General features: G+C 38.7%; 1 protein-coding gene across 2 annotated transcripts in view; it reads right to left on the bottom strand.

The window, feature by feature from the left end:
* Nucleotides 1–14,660, bottom strand: part of RNF144B (ring finger protein 144B) — a 79,269-nt gene that overhangs the window by 6,455 nt on the left and 58,154 nt on the right. For both annotated transcript variants that reach the window (XM_045551865.1, XM_045551866.1), the window contains 3 exons: nucleotides 5,936–6,140; nucleotides 3,604–3,748; nucleotides 147–236 (listed from right to left, as the gene is read on the bottom strand). In XM_045551865.1, coding sequence (XP_045407821.1) covers nucleotides 147–236; nucleotides 3,604–3,748; nucleotides 5,936–6,140 — 440 coding nt within the window. The remainder of the gene's footprint in view (nucleotides 1–146; nucleotides 237–3,603; nucleotides 3,749–5,935; nucleotides 6,141–14,660) is intronic.

The following is a 14,660-nucleotide window of genomic DNA, read 5'->3' as shown; positions in this document are numbered from 1 at the left end:
GGTTGCACTATTACTTCTCCCTAGCCCTCCCCCAGAACCTCCCAGGCTGGCTGGATCAGTAGGGAATAGACTGGGAAGCATGAAGAGGTGGGCTCTTTAAGTGATCACAATTCTGGTTTGTCATGCTCCTTTTAAGGTCAGGGTACCTGTGTTCGGTTCCACATCACTGACGCTCTCGAGTGGCCGAGTTTATTCCTGCATGGCCCTTTGTCATAATGTCTGAGGAAAATGTCATTCTGAAAAACAAAGAGAAAAGTTTCAGTAATCAGATCACCTAGTGGAAGCAAAGTCTCTCTCTGGTGATATTAATGACTCTCTCTAGGAAATCCAAGTCCATAATCTTTAGAATATCTGGGAAGTTTTGCAAGTCACAAAGTGAAAACATCATAATCAATGAGACTCTTGATTGATTCTAAAAAAAAGAGAAATGACCTGACCAATTATCTTGGAAAGGTGGCTCTGGCAGAGGCACTATGGAATGGGAAGGCCACAAGCAAGGCAGTGGAAGGCGTGTGTGGCAAACCAGGAGAGAGAAAATGCCAGTGACTGAGGACAGACGGAGAAGAGGAAGTTATGGTCATGAGATATTAAAAAGACAACTAACTAGATGGAGAAACAGGAAGAAGAAATCACAGATGAGGGGAAAGCTGATGGGTGGAAACAAGGCAGTGGCTTTGAGACAAATGTCAACACAGAGATGGATTTTCTTGGGAAGATGTTAAGTCTGGACATGTTGAACTTGAGAAATAGTTGAGTCATCCAAGTAGTACTGTTCAAAAGGCAGCTCATTCCATAGATCTGGACTTTGGGAAAAAGACTTGGGCATCCATGTACATGGGGTGGAAGAAACCATAGAGGGGAATGAGGATTACCCAGGTAGAGGTGTAGACTGAAAAGCAAAGCAAAGAGGACACAAACATTTAAGAAGGGGTCAAGGAAGAGCCTGGAAAGGGAACTGAGGTGTGGCCAGAAAGGTAGAGGAGAAACCAGCAGAGATAGTATCACTGAAATGGAGGTGGCCACGATGTCAAATGGAGTGCAGAATCTAAGTAAGATACGGGTGGAAGTATCCACTGGATTTTACCGATAAGAAATCACTCTAAACCTGGGGAGGAATTCGGTCAGGGTTTGACTATGTGGTAATCTGAGCACATTGCAGTTATTGAGAGATAGAAAATATCAACAGCAAGAGGTGATTAGGCTTTTCTGAAGCTTGGCTTCTAAAGGAAGGAGAGAAACAGAGGGGTAGTAAGGAAAAGATGTAGGCTTGAAAAAAAGTTTACTCATTTTTAAATGGGACACAGTTGAATGCATAAATGTGTTGACAGTGGAAGTTGAAGTCACTGGAGAGAGAAGAGTGAAAGGAACAAGTCTCTGAGGCTAGAGATAGGAACAGGATTCCAAGACAGACGATTAAGAATACCTCGTCCTCTGAAACTGCAGGGATGATCGAGGCAGAAACAAATTCAACATCCCAACAACACTCAAAAATCTCTCTATTTGGTGTCTGTCTCAGGCTTGGATTTTAGACAATCACCCCACTGCCGGCCCCATGCTCTCAAACTTTCCTATAAACAGAGATCAACAGCACCATCTGACGTAGAATACCACTTGCCTAGAGAAAAACATCATTACCAACAGCCAATGCCCCCTGGCTAACACAGAGAAAATGGGATCTCAAAAATCAGTGACCAGAAAAAGATGTTTCAACATTTGAAGTCTGTGTATCCAGCCATTTAACATCTGTACCATTTCATCTCAAGCACCAGAACAGTACAAGTGACAGAACAGTGTGTGCTTTGCAACACCATGCCCCAAACTTGTTTCAGCCAAAGGATGGAGATCTGGTGCACATATTTACTCCTTTATACTCTGGTCTCCTAAAGAGAACCTCATGGCCTCAGCCTCCTCATGGATATGAACCCAATTAAATATTCTGGTTAAACATGAAGGAAAACAAAAATTATTTCGTTTTCATGTGTAATGCATGTGTTGTGTACAGTTAAATCCTCTTCCAGAATACCACTCGTATCGAATTATGATAGGTCTTACATATCAATCATAACTAATTGAATGGGCTATAACAAATCAATTTTTTAAAAAAATGAAAACCATTTCTTTCAACCTGCACTGCTGAATATCTAGAGTCTAAAATATCCATTTTCTTCTCTCCAATTTATACTTCTTAAACTACTGAGATCAAGCCGATTAAGATTCCTATTCATACATGTCATCTTAAATAACTTATCTAATTTCTAGCTCAAAATCAGGCATGTGGTGGCCAGAAAACATCATATGTTAACGTCATACTCACTCATTCAGTGTGTTTGATACTAAAGCACTACACAAATCAAATTAAAGCAAACCAAGCAACAAAAATGAAGAGCTGAGAAAAGAAGGGCAACTCAACCATGACTGAGGGATTACACTGATATGGACAGATTTTATAGGTCCAAACTGCCAAAATAAGGAATATCTATAAACAACTTATGCTACGCCAAACTTTAAAAGACCAGAATTGGAGTATGACCTCAGCAATCCTTCACACCACATTTTAACTCTGAGGTTACCACTGTCCTGGGTACAGGGCGGAATGAAACTGCACCTAAATTTGAAAAGACTTGCTTCATGAATGGTGGGGGAAAATAATAACTAGGCCAGGCTTCTTGACCTAGAAAGGGAGCATTGACAAAACAGAAGCAATACCACTGTCATTGCAATGAATGAGAAAGAGAGAGTTAGTTAAGAGACACCATTGATTTGAATAGTTTTTTTCCTTAAACTCAAAAAGAAGAAAACAACCTACACTAGTGGTAGTAGGCAGAATAATTTCCCCCCAAAGATATCCACAGCCTAATCCCCAGAACATGTGAATATGTTACCCTTAGGTGACAAAAAGGACTTTGCAAATGTGATTAAATTAAAGACTTTGAGATGGGGAAGATTATATTGTCCAGATAGGCTCAATCTAATCACATGGGCCCTTAGAGGCTGAGAACCTTTCCTAGCTGTGGTCAGAGGGAGCAATGACCATAGAAGAGGGCCTGAGAGATGTGATGTTGCCGGCTTTGAAGATGGAGAAAGGGAATCACAAGCCAAGGAAAGCAGGCAGCCTCTAAAAGGTAGACAAGGCAAGAAAACCGAATCTCCTCTAAAGCCTCCAGAAAGGAATGTAGCACTGCCCACACCTTGATTTTAACCCAGCAAGACCTATGTCAGACTTCTAATGTGTAGAACCATAAGATAATAAGTTTGCATTGTTTTAAGACATTAGGCTTGTGGCAATTTGGTACAACAGCAATATAAAACTAAGACACGAATAATCATTTACATAATAGTGTAAGACAATACCCCCAAAACAGGAAATGCCCCTAAAACAAAAGCTTGCCTTTAAAGCTAAGGTGATGTACCTAAGGTAATCAAAAGAGGTTTTATAGATCACTAAAGTAGCAGGCTTAGCAAGTCTCATTAAGAAATATAAATTCCTTCTGCAGGACAAAAATAGCCTCCATATTTTAAAAGGAAACCCTGTGCGATACTGGCTGAGGTTCAGATACGGAATAAGAAAGACCAGACAACAAAACTCTCCCAGGTGGAACTTACGTCCAGGTTCTGCAGACAGTACCAGCAAAACGTGTGCTTGCAGTTCTTGCACATCATCTGGGCACAGCCTTCATTGCGCTCTATGTAAACCCGGCAAACTGGGCACTGCTTGATGGGGGCTTCTGCGTCTGTCCCAAAGAGGGCCCTGGAAACAAAACGGATGAGAAATTGCATCATCAACTGAATTCCCAGGGCTCCTGACAGGTAATGAACCCTTAATGTCCATGCTTAATTCACTTCCAAAGAACAGGGTGTGGGTAAAAAAGGAGAGACACAGATTATTAGATGTGCAGATAAGTCAAACCAGAAGGAATCTTTATTTATTTTGGCTTTGAGTGAATTATATGATTACAGTTTCCACAACTGATTTAACTCATTATTCTGCCAAATTAATATTTCATTCCCTGAGCACACATTGCCTTAATAAGAAGCGCAAGGAGTCAGCTATACAACAGAGGAACTAGCGCAGGATCCAAACCAGGCATATTTAATCTATCTCAGCAGTCCCCTTTTTGGCACCAGGGACAGGTTTCATGGAAGACAATTTTTCCATGGACCCCGGGGGCTCAGGGGGAGGCGGAGCTCAGGCGGTGATGGGGAGCACCTGCAAATACAGAGGAAGCTTTGCTCCTTCCCCTGTCGCTCACCTCCTGCCCATTGCTAACAGGCCACAGACTGGTACCGGTCTGCAGCCCGGGGGTTGGGGCCTGCAGATCTACCTAATGGTCTGCTCATTAAGCAAAGGGAGAAGGGAGCCTCAATAATCAATACTTTAAAACACCAGTGAAAGATCTTCTCCAAACACATGAATAGACCAGTACAGGCTCACTGCCCAAAGGGGCACAGAAAAGAGGAAGCCACACAAGTTGGAGTGGGAGAGAAGGACAGGTTGACATATAGCCCTGGGTTACGCTTTAGCTACTGTGCCTCTAAACCACCACCCAGCACACAGAGATATCCAGTTCACAAAGTGTTGTCAAATGTACGATCGGATTTGGTACCAACAATAACTTTATATAGTGGTGAGACACTTACCACAGGTTGAGCATCCCCAATTCAAAAATCCAAAATCCAAAATGGTCCAAAATCTGAAACTTTTTAAGCTCTGATATGAAGCTCAAAAAAATGCTCATTGGAGCATTTTAGATTTTGGATTTTCACCTTAGGGATGCTCAACTGGTAAATGTATAATGCAAATATTTTAAAATCTGAAAAAGTCTGAGATCTGAAACATTTCAGATAAGGGATGTTCAATCTGTATCTTAATTCCTCTTTTTTCAGAATGGGAAACAGACTCATAGAGTCTGAGTGACTCGCATGAGGACACACAGATACCAAGTGATAATGTCAGCACTCAAATCCTCCTCTCCTCTGAGTTCTTCACATTGCCCTGTGATACCCAGGGAACTTACTGCTACAGCCGCGACAATATAGACAGCACGCTTTAAATCTGTCTAAGAGGCACATGCTTGCCATGTGCATTAGATTTTTTTTCCTCTTCGTTTGTTTGTTCTGAGATTCGAGCACAGCATCATAGCCAAGTAGCATTACTATTCCTGAAGACTGGTTCTACACACTCTGAAGGCATTGGGTGATTAAGCCAACTGGACTATAACACTGGTATTTTGTTCTTGCTGATGCAGAACAGCCATCGCCTCCAGCAAAGCAAGAGATCAAACACAGAGGTCTCTCACTCTAGGCCCTGCTGCTGCCATAAAAACCTTCCGTACTAAAAGGTACAGATTTAACTGTTTCTCATCCTAACAAGACCTCAACCTTGGCACCATCTTTTCAGAGTATAAAGTATTAAGAGAGAATCTCTCTCCCTGTATTACCTAAGAATTTAAAATTGTACTCCACTACAGGGCTGTTGTTTCTATTGCCGTGTTCTTTCTGATATGATTGGCACACCTCACGAGCTGACAATTTAGTCAGGTAAGAAAATAATTTGTCTCTCTTTGCAAGCCACAAGAACAAGATATACCAATAGTAGGCAGACAGAGTACCTAATAAATAGCTGAAGACAACCCATGACTTCCTCCTGAGAATCAGTGGAGCATGGTGCCTCTCTACCTAAAGAGAACACAAAACTCATGCAAACCCTAACTGTAGCAATATCTGGAAGATTCTCCTGAAGCAAATAACTAAAATCCCTTTTTTTGGTTATTCTTCGTTAGCAACTTACCAATTCTGAGACATTTCTCAGGGAAGTTCTGCAGGAAAATGACCAATCTCTAAACACCATCACAAGATAACTCCTTCTTCAAGCAACATATGTTGAGTTTCTAAGAAAACTCGTGAAGAATGCCAAAGACAAAGTTTTCTTTCTTACCTGTGCTCTGTTGGCAGGACAACAGGTTGACTGTCTCTACAGGAGACATCTGCGTGCCAAGCATCTTTGCAACATGAACAGAATTTCAGGTGGCAAGAAGGGCATTCCACCATCACAGGCTGTCCTGGGTCACTTGATGCAACAGGGCACACTGTCTGACAGTCTGCGACAGGACACCATGTCCGGTGGGGGTCCAGGTGAACTTCTAAAGTGTAAAGAAAGAAAACATGATGGTCTATCTGCCTTTGATCCGAGCTTGAGGCTTTCTTTCCTTCATTTATCCTCTTCTATAGACTAACATTTGTGGAAATATAATACAACTAAGGGTGATGGTTTCTACTATTAGTCTTCATAATGGATCCAAACCTACCATCTACAAGGTTGCTCAATCCTACCACATTTTTCAAAGTAGGTACTAATGGACGTACCTACTAAGGTCACCACCATCTGTATGAACAGATGAGAAGTGTTCTTTCTAACCAAAACTTGTAACTCTTTTAAAATATTTCTCACCTTTGAGCACTCAAAACAGGCAAAAATCTCAAGGACTTTCTACAGTTTTTTGGATACTATCTTGGAAGAAAATTGAACATGAAGAACCAACCAAAGTGGGGAGAAAAAAGGTATCTGCACAAAAGATTTTGTCCTTTTGGGCACTGACAAATAGGTAGGGAAGTTTCTTCCACTGTATCACAGGATATTAAAGAACAAGAAAGAATCAAAATACTTTAGGGACCAAACAGCATCTGGTGTGGTTTAGACAAGAAGTCAGACTACCTGTCAGTTTGGGTATTCTTCTGTCCTACCAATGCACTAATTAGGGATAATTTGTAAAAGGCCCACATGCTCTAAAAACAAAAGGTAGGGGCCTTCACAGGCCATAAAATGAGAGCCAGTCATACCACATTGGCTAGGTCCATATGACATATAAGAAAGAAGATAGAGTTGGAGGGTGGACAAATATCTATTCAAGTGTTTACACATCTTCCTAAGTTTTCCCTTTTCTATTCAGCAATAGACCTCATGTTCTTTCCATATAATATGACTTTTAAGGAAACATACCATGTGACAAATGATGTTATTTGAGGGGTAGAGTTTTTTCTCTGAACTAATATATATTGCAAATGTTAAACTGGTAAGATTCTAGTTTTAAACCTCCTGGGACTTGTGATTCCTAGAAATTTATACACAGGAAGCAAACAATTCCAAAGGGTGATGCAAAAAGGAAATGAAGATATTAAGTAGGAGTTTAAGTTTTTAAAGTTAATAATTTTACAAATTCAATGTCAGGGGGGGAAAGTCTGAAATGTTCCAGTAAGCATTATCTCCATAATTGTCTCAACCAGAAAATGAAATAATTGGATCTGTCTCCTTACAAGCTTGTGTTCAGAAATAGTATCTATAAATATATGGTCTTACCTAATAATTCTAGAGGGTGGGGTTGGAAAATTATGGGCCCTGGAACAAACATAATCAGAAGGGGCAATCCTATGATTTACAGATGCTCAGACCCGAAGAGAGATGGACCCTCTAAAGTCTCTAAAACTTTGGGATATCAAGGGGATGGTGATACACATAGGATCCAAGGTCTTGGCCTTTTATTTCTGATATACATCATTTAATATTTTCCTCCAAAATGTTATAACTGCTTCACAAATACTAAATCCAAAGAAATGAAGGCTGGTATGTAACTTAGAGCTAAGGACTCCCACATCAAATATGTACTTACCATCCCTTCTAAATCAGAGGTCTTTTAAAAGTTTGATGAAAAAGAAGGAAAAATAAGGGAAAGTTAAGGTACCTATTACTGTTAAATTTTATAGCACCCCTAGTAATCACCTTAAAAAGACACAAGGATGCAACTTGTTCTTGTAACTCTAATCTATTCAAACTACTTGGTAGAAGTTGTGACTTGTTTCTATCCATTTATTATTTCAAGTATCTGGGGTAGCACAATGGAAGCAGAAACAATAAATAAAGGAGCAGTTATAGATTGTGAGGAGTTGCTATAAAGAAAAAACCTTAGGGCAGCTATGGCACAAAGTCCAATGCAAAAGCAAGGGAAGAGTCTGAGCCACAGAAAACAGAGATCTCCTGTATTTTTCACCATTATGATAGTACACAAAGGACCGTGCAAAGGAGTGTAGAAGAAGGAGAAGGGAGACATTACAGCTTTCTATATATTTCCTTCATTAGAAATCTTGCTCTTTAGGAATGGCTTAGAGACCTCAGCTATGACCAACAGTGAAGTTACCAAGGGATAGATTTTCACTCATTAGCCAAAAGTGAAATTAGCTACTCTAGCTGACTCTGTAGAGTATCAATTCAACATCTCTCCCCACCCCTTTCAACCTTCCTCACTAAGAACACCTGTCGATCGCTATAGAATCTGAAGAGTGAGGAGGCATGCTTTCCCAGAATTCCATGCAGCTAAGGTTTAAGCATGTGACACAATTCTGGCCAATGGGAGGGAAGTGGAGGTCCACCAAGGGGCTTCTGGGACAGGATCTCTTCCTTGATACACAGGGAAGAATCACCATTCTGTCTGCGTCTCCTTCAAACACAGTTGTGTAAAGTTACGATGCTTGGACCATCACAACAATCTTGGAACTCTGAGGGAAACCTAAGTGATTCCAAAAAGTTGAGCTACTGAATTAACCAAACCCAGGACAGCCTACTTCTGGGCTTCCTGTGTGTGAGGTAATTAAATGCCCTTGCGTTCTGTTTGAATCAGGCATTCCGTTCCTTGAAGCTGAAAGATCGTAACTGTCAAGTCTTTCCCATGATAGTGAGCAAGTCCTCGATTCAAACAAGGACTGCTCCCTCCATGTGGCAGATATTGTATCAAAGGGATTAAAGCAGCATGTCCAAGATGACCTTTAAAAGTTTTCCAAACCAATGATTTTATTCTAAATGTGAGGCACATGGAAATGTGTATCTATAAATAGAAACCAAATATACAACCACATATATTATCCTGTAGAAAACCTGTGTACCATAATAAAAATGTATACACTTTTTTAAAAAGTTAACACACTATGCCTGATCTATATGGTTTTTACATAGGTGAGCAGACAAAAAATATACATCCATATAGTTGAAGCTATGCAGCTTTAAAAAAAATAAGGTAAATCAATGTGACAATATGGAAATACCTCTAATATATATTGTTAAGTGAAAAAAAGTAGATTGCAGGAATATAAATGAACCATGCTTATAAAAATATGTATATCTGAAATATATTTTGAGGCTGGGTATGGTGGCTCATGCCTGAAATTCCAGCACTTTGGGAGGCCAAGGCAGGAGAATTGCTTGAGGCCAGGAGTTCAAGACCAGTCTGAGCAACATAGTGAGACCCCCATCTCTACAAAAAATAGATAAAAATTAGTGGGCATAATGGTGTGCGCCTGTACTCCCAGCTACTTGGGAAGCTGAGACAGGAGGATCACTTGAGCATAGGAGTTCGAGATTGCAGTGAGCGCTATGATGACACCATTGTACTCCAGCCCAGGAAACAGAAAATGAAACCTTGTCTCAAAAAAGAAAAAAAAAATATATATATATATGTATATATTGTATCTATATCTATGTACGTTTTAACATTTCCAGAAGAATGTAGAAGAAACAGAACAGTTACCCTTGAGTAAAGGGCAGGGAGTTGTGGGAGGAGGCAAAGATTTACTTTATCACTAAACTTGAATTTAAAAAAAAAAAAAAAAGTACAAATACTACTGTTATAATTTTTAAAAACTGGTTTAAAAAAGCTACTTTCAATCTGGCATATGAATAACAAACTGATAAAATAATTCTGGAACTAAGCTGTCCCCTGGAAAATCATTTCCTTTTATAACACTGAAACATATTCACATTTCCCCTTTGTTGCACATTCTTCTTCATATATACAATTCTCATCCCATCCTTTTCCTTTCCCCTAAAAATCCCGTCTTCTTTACTGAGTAGTAGCCTACCCATTCTTAAAGGAACTATCTTCCATTATGTGCTTGCCTTAATTTGGGAGTCACAGAATCAGTATCTTGTTAATTGCTGCTCTCTATTCATTTCATGGAGACAGCCTTTCTCTCTTTAGACTGTAGGAAAAGCTGTTTTTTATTCTATTTATGTGTTCCAATTTACCCGACAGAGTGATGGGATGCTATCTATTGATTTAAAATAGTAATTTCTGGTATTTCAAAAGCATAGATATACTCTTGTGCAAACAATTAACTTAAAACACATACACTAATAATACCATCTTGAAATGCCTTGCATTGGAATTTATTTTCATTCTCGTCTAGTACTGTCATCAACAGATGTGCACAGCACTCTAAAAACATCCAATATCAGTCCTGGTGTTGAAAGTATGTTATGATCTATATTAGACCATAGATCTCCACCCACCTCAATTAAGGCTCTCATATTTGGAAAGATGTTGACTTGGCAAAACATGGAACTTTACATGTAGCGCTTCAACATTAAACCTTATATGGGCAACAATGAAAAAATTGTCAATATTAAAACAAGTAATAACTATCCTTTCTAGGACTCTACTGCTTCTCTATAACAAACATTTATTTTACTTCCTCTCTCATCTCAGTCCTTAGATGAGAAATCCATATTCACTAATTTCATTCCTATCCATTCATATCTTCCTTAAGTACTGACATAAAGCAATTTACTCTCAACGCCTTAATAAACTGCTCCCTAAAAGTTACAAGTGACATCCTTCCGGTCACATCTGGCAAATGTTCCTGAATCCATCTTCTATCTGACATGGTACTCTTCTTGTACCTTTCATGTGTAAGGCCCGGCCTTTTCCTCTCTTTTTTTCTCACAATCCTCCTTTCTCTTTTATCATCAATGCTGTTTCCTTTGCTCCCATCCACAGATGATGTTCAAGACCTAGTCCCAGATTTCTTCAACATTTTACTTAATTATAGAACCCATGCCATAACTAAGCCTCAACTCTCACTTAAATTTGAATTATTCCAAATATTTTCTCCAGGTATGACTTCTTGTGACTATAAGACTGGAAAATTAGGCAAATGTCTATTATTCACTGTTTATTCAACAAATGACTGATTTCAGGTAGTTGTTAGAGAACTTGGGCAAACGAAGATGAACAATAGAGGTTTCCTCCTCAGAAACCTCACAGTATGAAAAGGAAAAGAGATGTTTAAATCAAAAACAATGTCAAAAAACCCCCATAAAACAAGAAACCAAGCAATGCAAATAAATGACAGTACATACCACATGATAATGAAAATGAAATTATTTACACAGATCTGTGAGCAGCTCTTAGGAGTGGAGGTAAGAAATATTAATATTTAATAGTTACATACAGAAAGTTTGCTATGCTTTTTTATCCAAGTATCCACAATGAAGTTTAATCGACTCCAAAATCAGGAGGTAAAATTAGTCTCTCCTAATCACAGAACAAAGCAGATAACACATGCTGAGATAAAACACAAAGAGATTAGATTAGAAAGAGCTAAAGCACCACATAAACAGAGATTTAAAAAAAAAAAAAAAAAACATCCCTGGGGTAGCAACTCTGCAGGCAGCATTTGGAAGGTGTAAAAGGGAGAAAACAGTCTCTTTCCAGATATTAGAATCAAGATTCTGTACTTAAAAGAAACATTGAGGAAGAACACTGGCAGTCTGGGTTCTTGCAGCCTCATGAGAACCAACTGCATCTCTTCCCAACTCCAAGTTCAGTGACATCACATTCGTGGCTTAAAATCAGCCATGCTGGAAGTATTCACACCTTAGAAACTGGCAAACACACTACAAATCATAGTCGTTCTTCCCCACCTCCTCAAAAGACTTTACCAACCTATCACTGAACACAGGCCAAATTGAAAGTAAACATATTAATATATAAAACCTACATCCAGCACAGACAAGTATGGAGCAGAATGGGAAAGTAAAGAGCAGAACTTGCACAGCACAAAAACAAGAGAATGTGCTGACCAACCTTTTATATTAATACTTTCTGAACATTCCACATACAGATAGGCATATATACATGAAGTAAAACTCACATGTGTATACATCTTCTTAAGAGTACATGGCATTTGGTTATCTATTCTAATTTACTGTTCATTAATTGTTTCTTGTACCTCTGCCTGGGCTCTTCATCTCCAGTGAAGTTCAGGAGTACCCTGTACAGGCTGTTTCTTCTACTTAGAATCACAGTATGTCAAAAGTAGCTGTTTCTGGGTCTCTCTACCAGGCTTTCAGGCACCTCTCACAACACCAATCAGATGGGACACACTCATTACACTCCTGCCAACCTCAGCAGATCAAAATTTTTCCTCTTATACACAGAGAGGGTCAGAGGAGAAAACAAAGACCAGATATCTATAAATTCAAACCAGTTACTACTCTGAGTCCCCATTCTACCGTCAAGCCCCCCTTTAAAATAATTTAAATAAAAAAGAAGGCACAGCTAGTTAGAATCAGACATGATTAAACCCTGGAGAAATGTCCATCAATACAGGAGAGTACCCACAATAACATTAAAGTATCATTTGTTTATGCAACATTTCTGTTGGACACATTTTTTTTTCACATGGGGTACTTAAAAGCTGGTCCTCAGAGGCTTTTAAATACTACTCTGGTTATGTAAAATATACTTACCTAAGGAGTTGTGGCAGTATCTTCTTGATAAACCATTAAATGCAGAGTAAATAAGCATTCTGGGGGAAGGAAACTGACCTAGACAAATTTCTGAAAGGCCTCTCAGCTTTATATTTCTGTGTGAAAGTATGAAGCTAAGTTAACAAGGGGTTAAGGTAGAATGTTCAAAGGAATAATGACTCAATTTCTCTTACTGGAAGACAGAAACAGGACTGCAGAGATTCATCCCTTACTGTCCAACAGCCACACACATTTATAGAAACTCAGGAGGGGCATTTTTGAATGAGAAGAAAAGGTACACTGGTACCTCTGGGCCTGAAGGCACAAAGAATGCTTACATAATTTGTTTTTCTATCTTCTCTATTTTTGATTCATGGTAGAGATCCTCTCAGCTCACATGTATACTTTTTGCTCTTTCAACTGGGTAACTACTATTTTGGTTAGAATTGCTAGAGATTATTGTACCATATTCTGACTATAGTTAATAATATATTGTATTCTTGAAAAATGCTAAGAAAGTGGATATAAAATGTTCTCATCACAAAAATGATTACTACATGAGGTAATGCATCTGTTACTTAGCTCGATTTAGTAATTTCCACCATGTACATATACTTGGCAGCTATGAAACATCATGTTGAACACAGTAAATACAGACAGTTTTATCTGTCAATTTTTTTTAAATTAAATAAATAAAAGGCCAAAACAAGGTCTTTGTTTTTAGCAAATGTACATGTAATAAAAATAAACAGAGCTAAATACATTAAGGCTAAACCAAAAGTCAACTGATCTTTGGGTAAAAGGATATTTATTTTCTTTTTTACTTTTGTGCATTTCCTCAATTTCTCTATTGACCATGTATTACTGATTTTGAGAAATAAACATTTAAAAACTATTATGATAATTTTTTTTAAAAGAATTGCTAGAGATAAGCCTTTGAAATTGTTACATTGTGAGATCCAAATGACACTGAGCTGATACTATTCCTGCTTTCGAGGGTCATTTACAGCTGTACATTTGTTTAAATCACATTTTAAACCCATAGATTAGAACCATGAATAAGCAGCCAATCTACACATAGCTTTGATCTGAAAGATTTCCAGATTTTATCCAAATAATGCAAAAGTAGAGATTCATACATGTAATTCTGTTTTACGAAAGCAGAAAAACAAACCCACAATAGAAGTAGTCCTTACTTTTCACTGAACTCAGCTAGGGCTATGATAATATAGGAGAAAGTATGGGTCCACGAGTTACTAGAGGAGCCATTTAACTCAAGATGTCTTCCTTCTCTATAAAATGGAGATGTTTAAGATTAAACAGACACTATAAATAACACACAACACAGTGCCTGACATACGGCAGGTTCTCCATAAGAATTACTGGAATTCCTCCCCATTCTTTTCCTTCCAATCCTCAACCTTAATGTGTGACTTTAAACCCTTTGAAAGGGAACACACAAATTTGTATTCTTTACTGTGGTGTTTTTCAAACAACAGGGACTGAGAGATCAATTTAACAGGTTGTGACCAGCAATTTTTAAAGATGAAATAGATTAGAAAAGAACATAGCGTGCATTTCACCTAAGTATAGTTTCATGAAAGTTTTGTTCATTCTATCTTGGTGTATGTGGCTATACTGGCTTTCAAAGTAAAGTATATTTCTTATTCTGGGTCATAGTCAAATACCTTGAAAAACACAGTGACTTACACAAAGTTGGGGCTCTATAAACATCTGTTGAATGATTTATGAATGCATGCAATTTGGGTGGTATTTTGTAAAAGTCATGTTCAATATTGCTTGAGTCACTGTACTTTCATATATTAGTATTAATAAAGCTCCTCCCCTTGTTTCAAACCTGCAATACTCTCTTCCTCCTTCTCTCTCTCAGCTGCTGACCTTCCTTCTTATTTCACCTAGGAGACAGAAGCAGTTAGAAGAGAACCCATGCACACCACATAGGCTAGCTCACCTGCATCCAGGCCTGTATCCCCTCCACCTTCCCCTGGGATAGGATGAGCTGAACCTGCCCGTAGTGAGTCCAATCCCTCCCCCTGGCACTGAAATCCATCCCCCCTCACATTCT

Source organism: Lemur catta, chromosome 5 (assembly GCF_020740605.2).
Source record: "Lemur catta isolate mLemCat1 chromosome 5, mLemCat1.pri, whole genome shotgun sequence".
NCBI classification, from domain to species: Eukaryota; Metazoa; Chordata; class Mammalia; order Primates; family Lemuridae; genus Lemur; species Lemur catta.
This window is presented reverse-complemented; position numbering and strand designations above follow the sequence as displayed.